General features: G+C 45.8%; 1 protein-coding gene and 1 pseudogene across 5 annotated transcripts in view; one reads left to right on the forward strand and one right to left on the reverse strand.

Annotated features, from left to right (window-relative positions):
- The window catches only part of Slc8a3 (solute carrier family 8 member A3), a 148,982-nt gene that overhangs the window by 114,432 nt on the left and 15,204 nt on the right, over positions 1-19,346 (forward strand). For 4 of the 5 annotated variants that reach the window (XM_057782776.1, XM_057782775.1, XM_057782777.1 and 1 more), the window contains exon 3: positions 18,222-18,325. In XM_057782776.1, the coding sequence (XP_057638759.1) occupies positions 18,222-18,325 (104 nt within the window). Of the gene's footprint in view, positions 1-15,742; positions 15,850-18,221; positions 18,326-19,346 lie in introns of all 5 variants that reach the window. The other variant, XM_057782779.1, reaches the window with a different exon arrangement.
- On the reverse strand, positions 8,973-9,089 carry LOC130883233 (small nucleolar RNA SNORA40; annotated as a pseudogene).

Genomic DNA, 19,346 nt, shown 5'->3' on the forward strand with positions numbered 1-19,346 from the left:
ACCCCTCCATTTGTCTTACACAGGAAAAAAAAAAAAAAGAATTCCACTAAGGAAATGAGATTCTAGGACTCTGAATGCCTGGAGCTCTTCGGGGCTTGCAGTCCAGTCTTTTGAAGTCCATCAGTTCTGTCTGCTTCATATCATTGGATAGTCTCTATTCTCCAAGAACACGCAGCAATTCCAGAAAATAGTCCACAGTGCGCTCAATTAAGGCCATGATCCTGGACACCACCCTCCTCTCAGAGGCTGAATGCTGGACAGAGATGAAAAAGTACTTTGAGATGTGAGGTGTTGGTTCCTCTGAGAGAAATGCTAAGTGCTCTAATCTGATGGCCTCGGTGACAAGTTTGCTTCCTTAGAACCTTGACCAGATAGAGTGTGAGCACAAAATAAAAAGGTAGCAGTATGTTAAGCCCCACTGAAGAATGAGCAGCTGGGTGAAAAGGTACAATAACTACCCACTTGCAGGATTTCTGTCCTCAGGACCAAGAAGGCTGATGACAGCAACAAGCACTGAAATGCCTCTTAATGCGGAGTATAAATAATAATGATGATAATGATGAAGAGAAAGAGGAGGAGGAAGAGGAAGGGGAGAAACCCGGCAGCTGTTTTTAGGAAACAGGATAAGAAAGTTTATTAAAAGAGGGGACGCTGAAACCTGTGATATGCAAATGCCATCTTAGAAAAGACCAAGATCATGCCGTCTTTTTCGTGATCCTCTAATTAAAACAGATGCAGTATTAATGTCAGCACGGTGGACAGCAGCACAGCAATGAGGGCCTGTACTGAGCAATTCATGTTAAGCAATTCACAGGAAAGCATCTCACTTAATTATCGTGTCACCCTATCACAGATGAGAAGCCAGAGACTTAAAATAACCCATCCTGCAGCTAGTGCTATCTAGCTGTAAGTGGCAGAGACAAGATTCACGCCTAGATCAGTCTCTGCACAAAATCTCTGCTCTTCACGTCTCCCTCTGCTACAATATTCTTGGTTCATGAAATAGACTGTCTCCACGCATTTCTTTTGTTGCCTTCAGGATGTCTAAGTTGGGATTAGAAAGGCCGTAGACAGGCAGGAAGAAAGCATATCGAAAAGATTTCCGACTTCATTAGCTGAAGGCGTGAGCCTAATGCTCACTGGATCATTCACCAGCTACATGAACTTAGGCAGAGGCCTTGACACCCTGCATCTCAATTGCCACAGTCCACCAATGAGGGTAAATCTAACTCCGAATGTCTGCACAACGTTGTATAATCAAATGAGCTATATGAGAATTCTCTAAACCAAAGAGTTTGTTGTCTATGCAAAGGATTTTTTGTGTTCTCTACCCTTTGAAAATTAGAGGCTAGTGGTAGGTAACTGGGAACAAAAAAATACGGTCCACTGCCTACACGCTCTTGATGTGGTCAAGTTTGAATGCAAACTCGTGAAAAATTTCTTCTCTTAAAAGTTTCCTCTGTGAAAAGAGGACTCATTCCACTCTCCTTTCACTCCAGAACTTAAGGCAATTGCAGCTGACTCTCCAACAGACCCACCCCCCTCCTTGGGAGAAGGCGAAGACGCCAAAAAGCTAGCCCCACCATTCCTCATTCAGTAATAAATAAATAAATTCCTTGGTATCTATTCTGCTTCTCCTACAAGAACATTGGAAAACTCTTCTGGGAAAGTATTTTAGAAAACTGCCAACAGCTATGCAGACAGCATCAGTCTGAACCTGAGGGTTCCATGCTGGAGGCATGCATCCTTAGAAAACATCACTCTGGGTATTCAGCCACAATCTAAAGAAGATGCTGGGAAGAGAGGCTGGATCGGGTTCCAAGATTGGAACAATAGACACTAACTATAACTGCACTGAGCTCGTGAAGGTTTTAGGAGTGGAATAAGCCACGTTCCCTCTGACCACGAGCTTCCATTTTGAATATAACTAGGTCCTCTCCACTTCCTGTCCCATTCCGTTCTGCCTTTCCACCCACTTGCCCCTGTCCCCAGAACAAAGTGCTAGAATATGAAAGCAGATGCTAACTCAAGGGACTCAGTACAGACAAGACAGAGAGGAATGCAACCACGAGCATTCTCTCCCATGCTGGAATTCCTGAGAAGCTTGTGGACTCAGACTGCCCGTTCTCAAATCCCTCTGTGCCCACAATTCCTTAACTCCCTTTCCTTTCATTTCCCCTTTGTTTCAATTTCCCAATCTTATGGGGAATCCTCCACAGTGAGTAACCACAGTCTGCCAACAGGAGTGTGGCCTAGCCAGAACCCCTCAGGCTCACGGGACCATGAGGGTGAGGACGAGGGAAGAAATAGGTGCTGTGTACAAACGCCAGCTGTAGACCTGAAGTGAGGGGTCTGAAGGAGTTAGACTTATGGATGAAGTCACTGGAGATTTCTGGAGAAGAGATCTCAGCCTGAAGGCAGAGCTTGCATAATAAATGTTCTGCAACCCCTTTGTTGTTGTTGTTATAGTAAGATTTTATTAAGGAAAAAAGATACCGAAAAGCGCAAACAACAACAACAACAAAAGAATCGTTTAAAATTTACTCTCAGCTCAGCCAGACCTGGGAGTACATGTCTGCAACCCTACTACTTGGAGGCTGGGGTGGGAAGATGGAGAGACTGAGGCCTTCCTGGACTCCAAGGAGTCCAGGTTTGGGAAACTTTGCTAGACTGTCTCAAACTAAAAAGTATAAAATAGTGGCCGGGAATATGATAGAGCAGTTGCCTAGTCTGTGTTAGGCCCTAGGTTCAATTTCAAATAGTGCTCCAGAGTGCAATCTGCAAAGCTGAAAGAATATTCTTTTGGGCGCTATCTTTTTACCCAATACTGTATTTCCCAGAAACTTCAGCTACATGTATTCACCATCTAAAAACAAAAATGAAATAATTCATTGTTTTAGAAAAACTCGTCATGAGGACTTACTTGGACTGCACATACTTAGTTGATGAATTAGTTTGGGATAAGACTATACACAGATTTTGGAATCAAAGCACTGAGACCAAATCCTAATTCTATCACTTCCTAGTTGTATGATGTGAGACAAAATTTCTCAGTGTTTCCTGCTTGCTCATCTGCAAAGTGGGAACGCTGATCATGCCACACAAGGTGTAGGGGAGCGAGTTATGTGTGTACTGCACAATGTCTGGACAAGAGGGAGCTGTTGATCATAGAGGAGAGAAATGTCATAAAGCTTGAAGAAGTGAAGTGACCTAAAAATTTTAGTTCAGCCTTGCTCCTTCCTTTGTCAAATGAGTCTTCCAGTCCTTCAATGAATGAGAAGCCAAGTATCCATTTCCCTGGATGGCTTTCTAGACAAACCTCATGTGGAACTTTTTTGAGGAATTTTCATCTGCTAAACATCCCTTTGATGCTCTTGAGCAAGTCCCTCCGACTCCATGCTCTCCACCCAGAGATTCCTCTCAAGGATATCTGCTCTATTAGGCTCAGCAATGACCTAAGGTCGGACAATGGTTGTGATCCTCTGTAGATGTTGTTGACCCCATAGATTAGAGCCCAAGGTTTAACAACAGACAGAGGCGCAGAAGGTGGTAATAAAACCACTGAACAGTCCAGCTTGACTTTTATCCTTTTTGTTTTTTCAAGACAGGGTTTCTCTGTGTGGCCTTGGCTGTCTTATAATTCACTTTGTAGACCAGTCTTGCCTCCAACTCAGAGGTTCGCCTGCCTCTGTCTCCTGAGTGTGGGGATTGAAGGCGTCTACCTCCTCCCCCAACTGCCTGAGTATTTCTTAATGTTTGATCTCAAACAAATGAGAAATCAGATAGGACAGGAAAAGAGATGTGTGATGTGATATTCCATCTTCCAGTTGCTAAGCTACCCCCCAGATAAATTAGTATTTATCAGAATCTTCTGGTTTCTCATCCAAATACTAGCACCCCAGATCTGCTGGATCAGCATCTTGGACTGGGACATAGCAGCCCGCACATTTACTGTTCCCCAGGGTTTTTGAGATGGATGCAGCAGAGACCACATTTTGCAAATCCTGCCCAGGATCCTAGAAGTCGAACTATTCAAGATAAACTCTTCATGTTGGCAATGGCAGCTGTAACTTTAGCTGCTTTTGGGTTACATTTCACTGTACCCTTTCTTCACTTGCATTATATTCAGCTTTAATAAATTGTTTTGATAACCATTGGTATATCAGGATAGACAACAGATTTGGATTCCAGGTGGTCAATTCAACTCCCATCTCCGCCATTTACCAGCCGTGAGACACTGGGTAAATCCCCAACTCCCCTGCGTCATTTCCTCATGAAGAGATAAAGATAATCTTACTTACCCCAAGCCACTCCAAGGACCCAGTGAAATGATGCTTTAGGAACACTGGATCTTTCTGCAGTGCCCGGTTTTGTGGTCAGCCCAGAGCCTGCCTGCCCACCTGCAAATCCACCAAGCACATCAGAGTTCTGAGCACATTTTCATTTCTACCCTTGCATGACTTTGACTTCTCCTACGGACTGAACCCATGACAACCCTGGGCCATGATGTAGGGACAGAGCTTTGTTCTTGGGAAGGCGTCTGGACTGAATAACTTCTGAACTCCAATATAACCGATGTTATTCATCCGCCCAACCTCACTTGCTGTCGCCTGACTTGATTGATAGTGGAGCCATTTGAGGAAGCCTGCAGGGCTTACAGCTGTGCTCAGGCCAGGGAAAGGAAGCAGTTTTTAGCACAGTCCTCTTTCCTTTCCTTTCACTTCCCTTCCGTTCTGGCCTTTACCAGGCGGTACCTGTGTCCTCGTAGCATCTCTGGATGAAATGCACAGGCAAGTCTCCTTGGAGAGTGCCAGCTCACAAAAACAGTCCACGGGCAAGGCTGCTGATCTTCGTGGCTGAGCTCCATGCTTTCTTTCAAGCTGTCCTTTCCCCCTCCCCTCTCCACCGTCACCATAGCAACCCAGTGGTGTAAAAAAGTAAAAGAGCGAAGGCATCTAAATATAGTCCAAGTTTCAGCACTTCCAGCATGGCGCCTAAATCCTGCGAGGTAGAAGCGTCCAAATGGCAAGTGCCCCAGAAGAGAGGATAGTGGGAGGTCAAGGGGCAAAAGAAGGGAAGGGGCAATCATTTGCTGAGCCCGCTGCCTGTGTTTTCTCATTTAACTCCCACAGCTACCCAGTGTGGAAGTTATCTTCCCGTAACTGCTGAGGAGACGGATGCTCAAAGTGGATAGGAATGTGGCCAGGGTCACACAGCCGTCAGCAATAGAGAATGAGGAATGTTTCCGTTCTCCAGACTTTTCTCCCTCCCCCTACACTGCATAGACAGGTGCAGGTGGGGGATTTTGCGGGAGGTGCTAGGTTTCGAAACAGATCCCGTAAGAACTTGAGTCTCGGGTGCAACTACATTATCGGATGATGCCAAACGAACTATGATTTCTATTAAACTGCTACCAGGGACCTCAGGGACCAAGAATGAGGCAAAAGTAAGGCAGTAGATTCTCGGGAATCTGATGACAGGATTTGCACTCAGACCTATGCAAAACAGCACCCTGGAAGCCCTGCCCCAGAGATGACTCACTGTGGTTCCTCCCATCACTCGTTTCTTCCTTTGTTCACCCAGCAAATGCTTTTGTTAAGCATCTGACATATATGTTCTCACCTCAGGAGGTAGAGATAATTAATTAAAACAAGCACAGCGCTTGTCCTCATAGACTTTAGGACAGCAAAGATGACAGGAAAGGTGACAATTGCATAGCCGATCAATTTTGTATAATTGTGATGTATAGTATAAGTACATATGAGAAGAATGTCACTTGCCAATGGCATCAGTGAGAGGGAAATACAGAAGCTCCTACAAGTGAAAGACGCCTACCAGGTGATATGCACTTTCAAGGAAAGCAGAGACTTCTAGGAGCTTAGTTTCCTCTGCCATGCACTCATACGGACAGAGCATGCTCCAGTCCATTACCAACCCTGTATCTTCACAACATCTTAAAGCCACATAAATGAGACTTTACAAAACCAGAAAATAGGCTCACATGATTTCTGGCAGGAAAAAAAATGCACCCCTTGGTATCATTACTGTAAAACCGAGTCAGTGTGTGAGGGTGCTTGTGTCCCCCCCAAAAAAGAAGAGGTGAGTAAGCTGTAATGATGGCTGCTTCAGGTGAACAAGAGTGGCCCTGAGAATTTCCCCGTGCCTGCGCCCTTCAATAGGAATGGGAGGGGAGAGAGCTGGCATAGGAAATGTGAATCTCTGTGGATCTGGAGCTTTCCAAACTGCCTGGAAGGCAGCAAATGTGGGGGATACCCCATGAATGGGTTTGAATTAGATAATACCATGTGTGTGGAGCTCTTGAGTGCTTCAGAGAAAATGCTGTCTAAATACACAGTGCTCGCATCAAAGATAATGATACGGTGCTCTATTTATAGCACTCCACTACCTACCTGCCAGCTATTTCCCAGGGATGGGGAAAGATGAATGGGCAGGATGGAGGGAGAGGGCTTTGAAATCGTGATTAAGAGCCCTCTGGGCAGATGCAGAGTTTAAAATGTATTATGTTATTGTCATCATCGTTGTGTTTTCTTTTATCACCCCAGAATGTCACCTCCTTCTGTTTCAGGTGACTGAGTCTGTCTGACTGTCCCATGGCCATAATTCCATCCAGGAAGGCAGCAGCCCCCAGATGTGTCATATACACAAACGCATCTTTTTCCTGAACTGCCGCCTGTCAGTTGGATCCGGCTTCTCTGTAAATGCAGGCTTTCCCAAACTCATTTTATTTCTTCCACTAGGAAATGAACATGCAAATGCCCTGTGTAAAGGGAGTGTTGATTGCAAGCCTTCTGAACACAGTGGACAGATTTGAGCTGTTGGAATGAGAAGAAGGGACCACTGGCCTCTAAGAGGAGACAGACAGACTCTTACAGGGGGACACCTCAACCCACTCAGGGAAGAGCTCGGGAGAATTCACTGAAGTTGGGACAGGTTAGCAAAGGGACTTGAGAACTTGGAAATAGCATCAACAAATCAGATTCTGGGTGTGAGTGGGTGTCCACAAGGCCTGATCACTCTTGTAGAACTTCTCCCTATCCAAGCCAATAGTCCCAGGAATATAAATTGATCTCTTTAGCTCCCTCCTATCAGGGAGGTAAAACAGGAGCTTGTCAATCTATAATGGGATGTGGATGTGCAGATGAGCTGCTTCTGCAGTCAGAGAAGAAAGAGGGCAGAGTTGGATCATAGGGAAGGTGACCCAGTGACATGGGAAAGGTCACTAAATCAGGGAAGACTAAGAGGCAGGAGTTTGACAATGAGACACAACCCTTCATCTGTGATTCTTTGTCCGCCCATCCATGTAGTTGAGAAAGTGCCCTACCTGGCCCCAAACCAGCACTGTTGAACTGATAGGTATATAACCCTCTTGGGAGTGCATCCTGGGAACCAGAGAAAGGATTGCATCAGTTATAATTTAAACAGAAGATCATCAAATTAACATTTCTGACTACTTAGTCTTTGCCAGTCCCTTGCTAGAAACTTTCGTCGGCTTGCCTCCTTTGGTCCTCTCAATGACCCTGTAAAGTAAGTCTTACAACTATGTCCTCCTTCAGATGAGGAAACTGGGGCTCAGAGCGGTTCACAAATTAGTCAAAAGGCTAAAACTTTTAAGTCCTGTAAACAGCTAGCTCTGATCCTAAGGCTGGAGCCCTTCACCACTGAGTGAGGGGAGAATCTTTATCTCCATGGCACCAGTCACAAGAAGGAGTCATGGGGACAAGCTGAGATGTAGACCTGTCGTCAATACTAAGTAACCGAAGTGGCCAGCGGAGTGAGGACTGTAGACAAGACGACTCGTTCTGTGCATGTTTTGTGGATTAGGGAAAGAGGTCTAGACGGTTAGGAAAGAGCTGAGGGAAGCATTAAAGCCATCTCTTCATAGCAGTGGCTTCACGACCGTGCTTCTCAATGGAGCAGTGTGTGCAAGACTGAAATCAGAGAGACAGCCAAGGGCTCTTCCGCACCCCACCCAGCAATCCTACGCTAAGCGCTAAGCCTGGGCTCTGTGCTCTAATGCCCTGGGCTTAGCTTCTGACTCCACCACTATGGCTATTCACAAACCATCCATTCCACACATAAAAACTGCCCATGGGCCAGAGTGTATGCCAGGCGCTAGCAAATGGGACAGGCAGTGTTTCTGCTTTTAATGGCATTTATATTCTGGTGAGGGAATGAGGTAAGCAGGCGGATAGAATGCAGGTGAGACCGGCTGGCATGAAAAGTGTTGTAAGAGAAGATGGGTATGTGGGGCAAAGGCAGCGGAGGGAGACCAGCAGGCCGTGCTCTGCAAAACAAGCCAGGTGAGCTGTGCGGGCTCATTCAGCATTCAAGCACTTCCCGGGCGTGTGTCCACAAATGCATATCCTCAGGGCCTGTACAACCCTGCTGCAACTTGAACTCTGGGCCTGAAGTCCAGCATGCTGCGCCTTCTCAAACCTTCCAGAATATTCTGTTGTCTCAGTTTCTCAGCAAGATTGGACAGTTTCAATTGTATGCTTTACTTTTAAGGTTTATTTTTATTTTCCCTTGGATTAGTTTTTATTTGTGGTGTATAGAGGTGTGTGTGTGTGTGTGTGTGTGTGTGTGAGAGAGAGAGAGAGAGAGAGAGAGAGAGAGAGAGAGAGAGAGAGAATATATCAGTTTGCAGATGCCCTCAGAGGCCAAAGCAGGCATCGAATCTCTTAAACTGGAGTTACAGACGGTTGTGTGCCACCCGACATGGATGCTGAGAGCAGAACATGGCATCATCAAGAGCAACAGACACCCCTAACAGCTGCCATCTCTCCACCCCATTCAGTTTCAGTTGTATTCCAAGTGTGGCGGGGTCTGGTTCACAGAACCTGAATAAAAAGTGGCAATCAAGACCCTCCTCTTTTAAATTTTGAATCATCTATTCTTTTCTCGTTATTCTTTTTTATGAACACCGTTATCACTTTGAGCGCTCTGGTACCACAGTCCTTCTCATATCAAAACTCTTTCTGAACAATGAGTTCTGGGTTGCAGGATAGGACTCATTTTTGGACCTATCTTTAAATCCTTGGTCAGCAGTTCAACAACTCACAAATACTAGAGATTTTCTCTTAAAAGTTACAGAAAGACTCTGACTGGTAAGAGAGAAGACTGAGTCAGGACATGAGGAACAGGAGCAAAAAGTGAGTTAGGTGGTCACTGTGAGAGTCCAGGTCTGAGGTGACAGTGATTTGAAGGGATGGTGTCACCAACAGGAGGTCCCAGCAGACGGGGCCGTGCTGAGGAATGGGAAGTGTGCAGTTCCCACAGCCTGACTGCACAGGCTGGCAGGAGCTAGGGCCACAGAGAACTAGCTGCCGTCTGTCTAGGCACAATTCAAGGACCATATCCTCGCCATCTTCTCTATCTATCCCGCCCTCTGGCTTGCTCTTCTACTGCGTAAGAACAGGGAGCACGCTGGAGCCTGGGCCTACAGAACACTTCAGGCTGATGCATGGCAGCTGGCTTCTTGCAGAGGGAAGGTGAGAAAGAGGAAGAGCCAGTGGAGAGTAGGAGCAGTTGTGGACATGCAAGCAGTAAGACCGGGAAAGCAGTCCCTGAGGATGAGTGAGAAGCCCTGTATGACAGATGTGCACACGTGCATATGCACACACACACGCATACGTACACACATACAGAGAGACATGTTCACACATAAACACCCACACAGGAGAACACACACACACATGCACATACACATGCTCATGTTTATGCACACATACACACAGACATACATTGAACACACACATACACGCATGCACACATTCATAAGCGCATACACATGCACACACATAGATACACACACACATGCATACCTGCACACATTCACACTTTTGTTTGAAAGAGATCTGCAATTACAAAAAGTGAGGGTTGTGGGTTTTGCTCCCACTGTTACCCATAAACATCCCAGAGAAGAGTCTCTCGCATTCCTTGGATAAGAGCAGGTGTCCTGGGAGGACGCACACAAGGGAAAGAACAGAAAGTCGGCTGCTTTCCTAATCCATCATTCTTGCTGTCATGCCGCCAGGCACCAGATAGTACAAGAATGCCGCAACAGGCTAAGAGGAGAGTAAGGATAAAGCTTGGGAAGCGGTCCTCATCTGAAATTTGACATTTCCTTCATGATGGATTTTTTCCCCCATTAATTCTGTTTTTTTTTTTTTTAATGCAGTATTAAGATGCCGCTTAGCTTAAGTGCTGAAATCTCTGGTGTCTCCTTACATTGTGCACCCAAGTCTCCTTAGTTCGTGTGAAAGTATCACGACCTCTGCCTCCCTGCATTCAGGAAAAGCATGTTTTGAGATTCTATTCTTCCAGACGTTTGTCTGTCGTGACTGCCCCAAGAGCAGCAGGCTCTGTGGAACCAGGAGGATTGCTGGTTTTGCAACCCTGCTTTAGTTTGGTCCGTGTCTGGTACAGTCAGGAAAATGCCTATGGCCTCAGTGAATCTCCCTATGTCGTTGAGTCTCTAGCTGAAGGAGTTTTTCTTTCTAGCCCAGGTGCAGTCGTCTCTCTTAGGTTTGCTATTCAATGGCATCCCTAGAAACTTCTCACCTGCAATGAGAGGCTTGTAGATGCTCAAGTAGACAAGGAGGTAACGTGGAAGGGGAACCATTTTGACAGGGCTTGACATGGGTCCTACGGAGTCGGCGGCTCTCTCTTCCTAATTGTTAGAAGGTTTCCCCCTGGGTTTGAAGCTTTATGTCTATACAATAAAAAGAAATTCTTTCCTGCTTGGGTCAAAATCATTCTTTAAAATGAGAGCCCTGCCAGAGAAATAAAGGCAGAAAGAGAGGCCCAACGTCTCTAAAGCTATGAATCAGATAACCAGCCATTTCTGTCTATGGTGCAGGGAGCAGACATACTGTTAAATAAATTATTTTATAGATTATTCCCCTTGCCTTTCCAAGAAGGGGATTTATCAATTTCAGGGCACAGCAACCATCTATTCCTAGACCGCTGCTGGTTTTTCACTTCTCATCTTGACATGGAAGAAGGAGGGAATTTGGCAGTGAATCTTCCTGTCGCCCCACCACCCCACTCCCTTGGGCTGATTCAGGACAAATGTGGGGCTCCAGCAGGTTTGTAAATACAGAGCTGAGGCATGGTTATACTCATTGCTATAAAGACTGGGGATTGTGTTCTGCTGTGACAGGAACTGGCCAGGGTCCTTGCAGAGATCACTTTCCAGGAGGGCTCATTCCCTCTCAGGGTGGCTCTCTGATGTATCCTTCACTGATTCAATCAACAAATGCTGCCTCTGCCTCTTCTAGCTAAAGGAATTCAACAGTCCAAAAGTAATGAAGCTCAGAGGATCATTCGGTTTGGGTGCCCTCAACAAGAAACAATGTCCTAAGAGGCCAACCAAGCCTGGAAAAAGTTTTCCTAATCCCTCTGGGGTTATTGGGAGATCTCCCAGGAGGGTCATCTCCAAGAGGCTCAGCCAGGTCCTGAGGCAGGAACGGCACATATTCCGGCACCTCCCAGCAGAAGGCTAGTAGGAGTAGCTGGTGCTGGCCCTGTAGCCTCAGATGGCATTGCTGGCTCTCCAGACAGCTCATCAGAATAGCCTATGTCCATGTACACTCAGAAGCAGCCACAGGGCTGCAAGAAAACTGGCAACACAGAATGAAGCATTATGAACTCCTTCCCCTAATCAATGGCTCCCATATTGGTTATGGACACGGTCTTTCCCAAAGTGGACAAATGGAGAAGGTTAAGTAAGCTGAAGGTCTCTCAGACATTGTGTCCCTTCGAATCCTTGGGCATGCCGTCACGGTAACCTTCAAAGTGTTATTTGTCCTTTCTCACATTTTTTATAGAAGAAAGACATAAGACTCCAGGTGTCTCAGCAACTGACTCAACAGTAATTACTCTACAAGGTCTTTCTGAGGGTTTCTTGTGTGCTGGGTGTGTTCCAGGCAGGGACTGAAGCCTACACTCAAATAGGAACAGACCGACAGGAAACAGTAACCACCAGGCTAACTTCAAGCCATGAACATCACTACTATGTGGTGAAATCCAATGCAGTCTGGGTAGGAGGATGATTCTAGGGGCTAAGGTGACTATGGAAGACTCCTTCAGGGAGGTAAGGAGGACAAGAAAACCCAACAGACGAGGATAAGTTCAGGCACAGGTAAAGAGCATCCCAGAGAAGGAACACGAGGAAGCTTACCTGAGTGGGAAGCAACCCGATCTGAGAAGCAGAAAGACGAGGGTGCCTGGGAGGAGAGCAAGGAGACCTTGAGATGAGAGAGACCTGAAGTTTAGGGATGCTGGATGGAGAAGCCCCTCTAGGACATGGGGTTCTGTTTATTCCAGCTGCAGGAGGTATGGCAGGATCAGGACTGTGTGTTTGAGTCAGGGGCTCACTGGGCAGCCAAGGTTAGCCTGTAATTAGGTAGGCCAGCCTGGTCTCGAGTTTTGCAAATCCTCCTTCTGTCTCTGGAGTGCTTGGATTTCAAGTGCGTGCCACCAAATCTGGCTACATTGCCTTTTAAATCTGCTGCTCTGGCCGTTATGTGGGAAAGGGATTGAAGAGAGAAGAAACAGAACCAAGGATAGGAAGAGTCTCTTCAGAGGCTGTAGGAGTCCAAGGGAGAGGCTGTGGTGTCTTGATCTTGGTAGCAGAAGGAAGGGAGGTGGTCAGGGAGGTTAGAGCAGATAGCAGGTGGAGAGAAGGGAAGAGGAAAGAGAAAACAAGAACAGGGGAGGGGTGGTTCCAGGTTTAGGGCCTGAGCCAAGTGGTAGATGATTTTGCCACTGATTGAAGTTGAAGGAACCAGTTTGGAAAGGACTCAAGGCCCAGCTGGTGATGCCTAGTTAATGTTCTGTGATCTTAGTTCTGACACAACTGAAAATGTTGTCAGTTTGGGGAAACTGTGAGGGCTTTCTCCAGCCTCCCAGGCAGGGTGACACCTTCCATAGAAACAGATGTGATGTCTTTCCCACAGATGAGCTCAGTGGGGGAACCCCACACCCTGCCTTCATCATTCATCCCACCTTCCAGCTGGTCTCTCCAGCCAGCTAGCTTCGTTTCCTCCTTCTGCTACTCAACACCTGTCTTCCTTCCTCTTGTCTTCTACTGCAGTCTCCGTGGAATCTCTTTGCCTGTGTATTTGTTCTCTAGAAACCAAAACGAACACAAGTCGTGTTGTGTAGCCTGTTCTATAAAGCCCCGAGCTTATCACTGATAATGGCAGAAGCCAGATTTTGAAAGAATGGGAGTGAGTCTCTTCCTGTAGCCCCCTAGCACTCCAAGCCCCTGTAAGAATCCATTTAGGCATCTATTATCCTGGTTTAGCCAGCCCTTTCTTGACCTGACTTCTATTTGCAGAAAACACTATTTATTGATTCTCCCCCCCCCTTATTTTCTGACTTAATGACTGCAGATGGAGAGATCCCCTTATATATGACTCTCAAGCTGGTATCATTGCTATGCTTAATGATAATGGTTTCTAGCTGTTAAACCCTCAGCAAAGAATGCGCTTCCCTCCGTGTGCCTCCTTGTTGTTCGAAGGGCACTCCAGAACAAACGCTGTGGTGTCATTTTGCACTGGAGACTTCACATTTGAAACAGGTTGCATCTTGAGGTCTTTATTAAGTTGCCCAAGGCTACCCAGATAGGGAAGGTGGGAAAAAGATTTTGACCCAGGCTATCGGTCCCTGGAAGAAGAAAAGTCACTGTGCTGTGGTTTTCACAGACTGCAAGGGCATTGCTTTCCATGGTAGGTACCCTGGGTTTTGTGGACTGTAATGGATATATAGGCCATTGAGGTTCAGAGTGTTATTTCATAGCCATTGGTGGCATGGTCCAGGCAAGATCGGCAATGGTTATGCTCACTTCAAGAGGGATGGACCCAGTAAATGAGGTTAGTAAAAGAAACGTAGACACCAAAAAACACTTGTGGTTAACTTGGGGAGGCTTCGGAGAATAAAGAGTCTGAGCAAAGTTAGACTATAAAAATAGCTGTGCTTGATTTAAAAAGAAAGATTGGGACAGAAGGCCTTTGTCTGTCTGCAAAGGTCAATCTTAGAGGCATGTCTGGAAGAGGGCTGCTGATGGAAGTAGACCAGGGTCCTGCACAGCTCTGCGTGCCTATGCAGTTCTATGCCACAATAGCAGCAGTGCCCCATCCCGTCCAGTGGAGGGGACACGTGCGAACTGGGTCTGGTCCTGAAATGCCTCCACCATAAGCAATAGCTTGGAGGCATAGGTTTACCTCTGCAGAAAGGAGAAGCAGTGGGGTGGGTGGTGGGTGGTACAAAATAGTTACCTACACATTCACTGTACAAAATAATACATTTTCATACACAGAGCTATGTGGGTTATTGGGGTTGGCATTGGCCAATGGATCACCATAAAACTTAGACACCGATCCCAGCTCAGACAGCTCCAGAGTTATGTAGCCTGCCCTCCCATCCCTACACTGCAGCATCTCATCTGTAGACAGCATCTCCCAATCACTGTGAATTAGACAATGTATGACACAAAGCTAACCATTCTCTTGGGCCCCGGTGCTCTCCACAGCCACACAAAAAGGAGAGAGAATCTATGATTCTGGGCAGAATTCCCACAGGCCTGTGTGTCTCTCTCTTTCTGTTCTTTCTATAAAATACGCACTTTCAGTCATCATCTGTTGGTTCTAGAAGTCAAAAAATAAATCTTCCTTGTCCCAAAAGCAAAGTGATGAAGAATAAACCTTCTGAGAAGGCCTATGAGCTCAATGTTCTTATGTATGCAGTAGCCTTTCATCAATCTCCAGAGGGACTGTGGGGAACAGGGAGAGAGGAGAAGATGAGACGTGACGTGGCTGTGAGGACTGGATACTGGCAAGCATGATATATGTATCTCTGAAAATCACAGTGAACTCACTGCTAGATGCAATGCATAGGCTTTAGAGGTTTTAAATTTTAAGTGTGGGAACCAGACAGTCTCTTTCACCTATGACAAACCATTGTCTGAAATACTAAAGGGAAACTCCAGAAATAAACCATTTATAAATTTTAAATCGTTCTCATTATAGTGTGTTGTGGGTATTTCTGTTTTGGTTTTGTTTCTGAGCCATTGGATTACTTTTGTAATCCAGTTGTCCTCAGACACAGTGTGATCCATGCTGGCCCCAGGCTCATTGTGATCCTCCTTCCTCAACCTCTGAGTACTTGGGTTACAAATGTGTATGACCATGCCCAACTGGTAATATTGTAATCCTTCTATTTTATCATTGGTTGTTAATCTCATATTGTGTCTAATCTATAAAGTAAATGTCATCATAGTTATGCACAAGTAGCATGTATGAGGTCCAAGACTATGCATGGTTTCACATGTTCACTGGTCTTGAAACATACCCCTACTGGATAGAAGGGGTGCTGCATAATCCCTGATAGTAGGTAAAGATATATGTCTTGTTTTATATTGGTTTCACTATTTGCCCAAGATCACATAGCATTTCTGGGATTGGAACTTGGAATCTTCGGCTGTAAAGCCCGAGCTTTGATGGAGTCTTCAAGTATAGTTGTAACATGCAGCCACATGAAACCCAAGGGGACTCCCTGAGGCAGGAGGGGGGCCAGGACAGCACCTTCCTCCATGCCCTTGCAGAATTGGGGCCAAATGGGACCTTTTTGGGTCTCTTTCTCTCTCCCTCTCTTCTCCAGCTGCCTTGCCCCGATTCTGCTCCTTGCTTATGATACTTTATTTTTCCATCCACAGCAAAACAATTCACATCAAGGTAATTGATGATGAGGCGTATGAGAAAAACAAGAATTACTTCATTGAGATGATGGGCCCCCGCATGGCCGATATGAGTGTTCAGAAAGGTGTAGTACCCTGTCCTCCACACTAACAGTAACAGTCTTTTCTCCTTCCTTTCTTCCTCTCTCCAATCCTTTGCCTTCTCTTCCTCTTGCCTCCTACCTTTCTGTTTCCTTCTTCTCTTGCTCTTTTCTCTTCTCCTCTCTTTGTCCTAACCCTGCCAACCTGTCACATGGTATCCATAGAGGGGTCTTCAAGAACCAATGGCAATTTTTCTGAGGTGGCAAAATAAATATGGGTGAGGTAAATGAGAGAAAGAGCGAGAGCGAGAGCGAGAGAGAGAGAGAGAGAGAGAGAGAGAGAGAGAACCCACACTCTAAGAATATGGTAAATGAGGTTCTCTGTGATGTAGTATGGGGACAAGAAAGATGGCTAGGTTTACAGGTAGTATGCATCGTGAGAAACAGACACCCAGCACAGATTTCCATGCAAAATTATTCTCAAGGCTGAGTTTATGTCCCAGGAGATTGAGAACCAATATACTTGGACCATACTTTGTCCCAATCCCACACAGAACCCTTAGCTCCATCTTTATCTGCCATGTCTCTGCCATCAAAGTGTATTTCTCTCCCTGACCTTGACTGAGCTTAAAGTGGAGGTCTCCATCAAAGACCTTCCTGCTGTTTGCTACTCTTCCTATTAAGGGGAGCGAGATGTGGAGGCAGGGGAATAGTAATGAGAGAATTCTGACCTAAGGTGAATCTGTCCCTGCAAGCCCATGTGATGTTACAGAACGGACAGAGCTGTGCTTTCCATCTGAATGACCTTATATAGCTCTGGCCTCCAGAAGGAAGTCAGGCAATCCTCCCCAGGATAGGTTTGCTCTGGAACTGCTGGGTTAGGGGTCAGTGTCCCTGGACCAAACCATCATCATGTTACTCTAAATCAGACTCATTTCAATCTCATGCAAGAGTCCCTGTGGTAACAAAACAGGTTCCCGTCTTATAGACAGAGGAGTCTCTGACCTACAAATGCTCAATGATTGTGTCCACCCAACAAGGTATGAAAAAGAATATTAAGTAAAATACACACACACACAAGATATCACTGCTTGTATTTTATTGGTAGCAAGGTGAAGCACATCTTCAGAATGTCAAAGGAACATCAAAGGATCTGAGGACATTTAAGTTGTCATTTATTCTCTTTTCCCTTTGAGAGAATTGGGTTCCAGTGTCTTCCCTGAAACAAACCTCAGAGAAATAGCAATCCGAGCTCCATCTCTCACTGGACCTACTAACTACCACTGTGGTTCCTTGAGGTTCCAAGAGAAATCAAACATGAAAATCCAGACCCCCACTAGAACCTCTCTGGCTAGACCACATGACTGAATGAGGCTTAGGTGAATACTTGGAGTGGAGTATGTTTCCAAAAACAAAACTTTCTTTTCTTTGTAACTGACACTCCACTGTGTTGGTACCCAGGAATAGACAGTAATCTCCACAACCTTGTGTTCTCAACCCAAGTTAATCAGTGTTTAGAAGGTCCACCTTGGAGCACAGCATCCCTCTATAACAAGAATGCCTGCCGGGCGATGGTGGCGCACGCCTTTAATCCCAGCTCTTGGGAGGCAGAGGCAGGCGGATCTCTGTGAGTTCGAGGCCAGCCTGGTCTACAAAAGCTAGGTCCAGGACAGGAACCAAAAGCTACGAAGAAACCCTGTCTCAAAAAAATCCAAAAAAAAAAAAAAAAAAAAGAATGCCAATGGTGTGGAATTCCTGTATCATATTGGAGTTAACCCTTGTTTGGGTTCCCTGAGCCTCCCTAAAGGGTAAAAAATGAGAAAGTTAGGCGAGCACTTCCTCCCTTTCTCCCTATCTCTTCTCTCCCCCTCTCTTTAGTCTGCCTCTCCATAAATACTTTTAAATTTTTCTTAATGAGGCAAAAGATGGGACTGGAGTTCTAGGTTCTGCAGAGACATTGTTCACTGTGAAGGGTTCTGGGTCATTCCCAGTAGGCATGTCATCTACTTGTTGCCTAAAGAAATGCTACTGTTACCATGTGACATCAATGGAATGTGCTGCCTAACTTACTTCTTACTAACCGTTGGCAGGATCTAAAATGACTCCTCCCCACCATGACCCCAAACTTCTTCCTCCCCACTCCCTTCCTTCATCTTGGCTCCCTTTGCCCACTTTTCCTTGTTCTCCTGTCCCTTTTCCTCTCACCTATAAGTACAACTGTGACCGAGGAGACAAGAAAAGCTAAGAGCATATTTTTAATAAGACAGCACACTCCACCAGAGTCCTGTCTAAGGCCACCATGGCAGGATGGGGCTGCATGTGCCAAGAGTGATGGGAATGGTTATTACAGGCTGTGCTCCAGGTGAACAACCAAGCTGCCCACCTAGTCGACACTCTCTCTCTTGTTGTCCCTACAGGAAAACCATAAGGGTTAAAATAGTAGATGAGGAGGAATACGAAAGGCAAGAGAATTTCTTCATTGCCCTTGGTGAACCGAAATGGATGGAACATGGAATATCAGGTGTGAGATTCTTTAAAAATCAAAGCAACAACCAAGAAAAGGCAAAGAAAAAGGAAAGAAATTTAAACAAACGAGGCAACAATAAAAAAGAAAAAGTGACTCTTATTTTTGCCCCCACCTTTTGTTCCCTTCTCCTCCTTCTCCTTTTGACAGAAAATTTTATGCTTTCCCCTCCTGTATTCTCGCTCCCACCCTGTTTCGGTGTCATCTCTGCCTTCTTAGTCATAGTTTATTTCCATATTCCTCCTTTCCCACCTCCTGGGCAGTGCTGCAGTCTCAACTCCTCATTGCCCTAATGAGTTATTCCTGCGTTGTGCCGTAATCAGTCAGTTATTCGATTGTTACTGTCCCCTGCACTTTCCCCTATCCTCTGCCCCATACTATAGCTTGTCAGTGTGAAAACTCCTTGGTGGGTGGGGAGGAGTAGAAAAAGAAAGGAATGTGATGTGTTGCATGCTTGTGCCCCTTCCTTGCCACCTCTCAATCTAGCGGGCATTGACAATGATGGGGGGGTTGGAGGAAGGGTGGGACCCACGTTGCCATAATGCTTTGACCATTTTCTGCTGCATTCCCCAACCTCTATTGAATGCTTGGCAAGCTCTTCACTTGCAGAGTGGCCCACAGGTCTCTCTGCTCTTCCTGGAGGTAAGTGTGTTATCTGCCTATTCCCAGTTGGGTAGACCATGGCTTGGGGAGGTATACCAGTTGGCCATGGTCTCTGAGAACTCTCTAGGAGAGAGCTGGCTTTCTGAAGTAGCCCTGCAACATGGAATCCCAAGCTTTCCTTTCTCCCTTTGACATCTCATCCACTCCATCCTACCTTTCTTCATAGACTAAATTAAGGTACCTTATGTGGGCCAGTTTGGGATAATGAAAATGGACAATTGAAAATCTGTAAGAGAAGCTAAGTCATTTTAGGTTCAACTGTTCCATGAACGTGTGGGCCCTAGAAAAGAACATACTTGAGTAAGCCCAGAATGTTTATGATTATCAAAGAAAGGAACACTAAATGGAAAAGTGG

Source organism: Chionomys nivalis, chromosome 10 (genome assembly GCF_950005125.1).
Source record: "Chionomys nivalis chromosome 10, mChiNiv1.1, whole genome shotgun sequence".
Lineage (NCBI taxonomy): Eukaryota > Metazoa > Chordata > Mammalia > Rodentia > Cricetidae > Chionomys > Chionomys nivalis.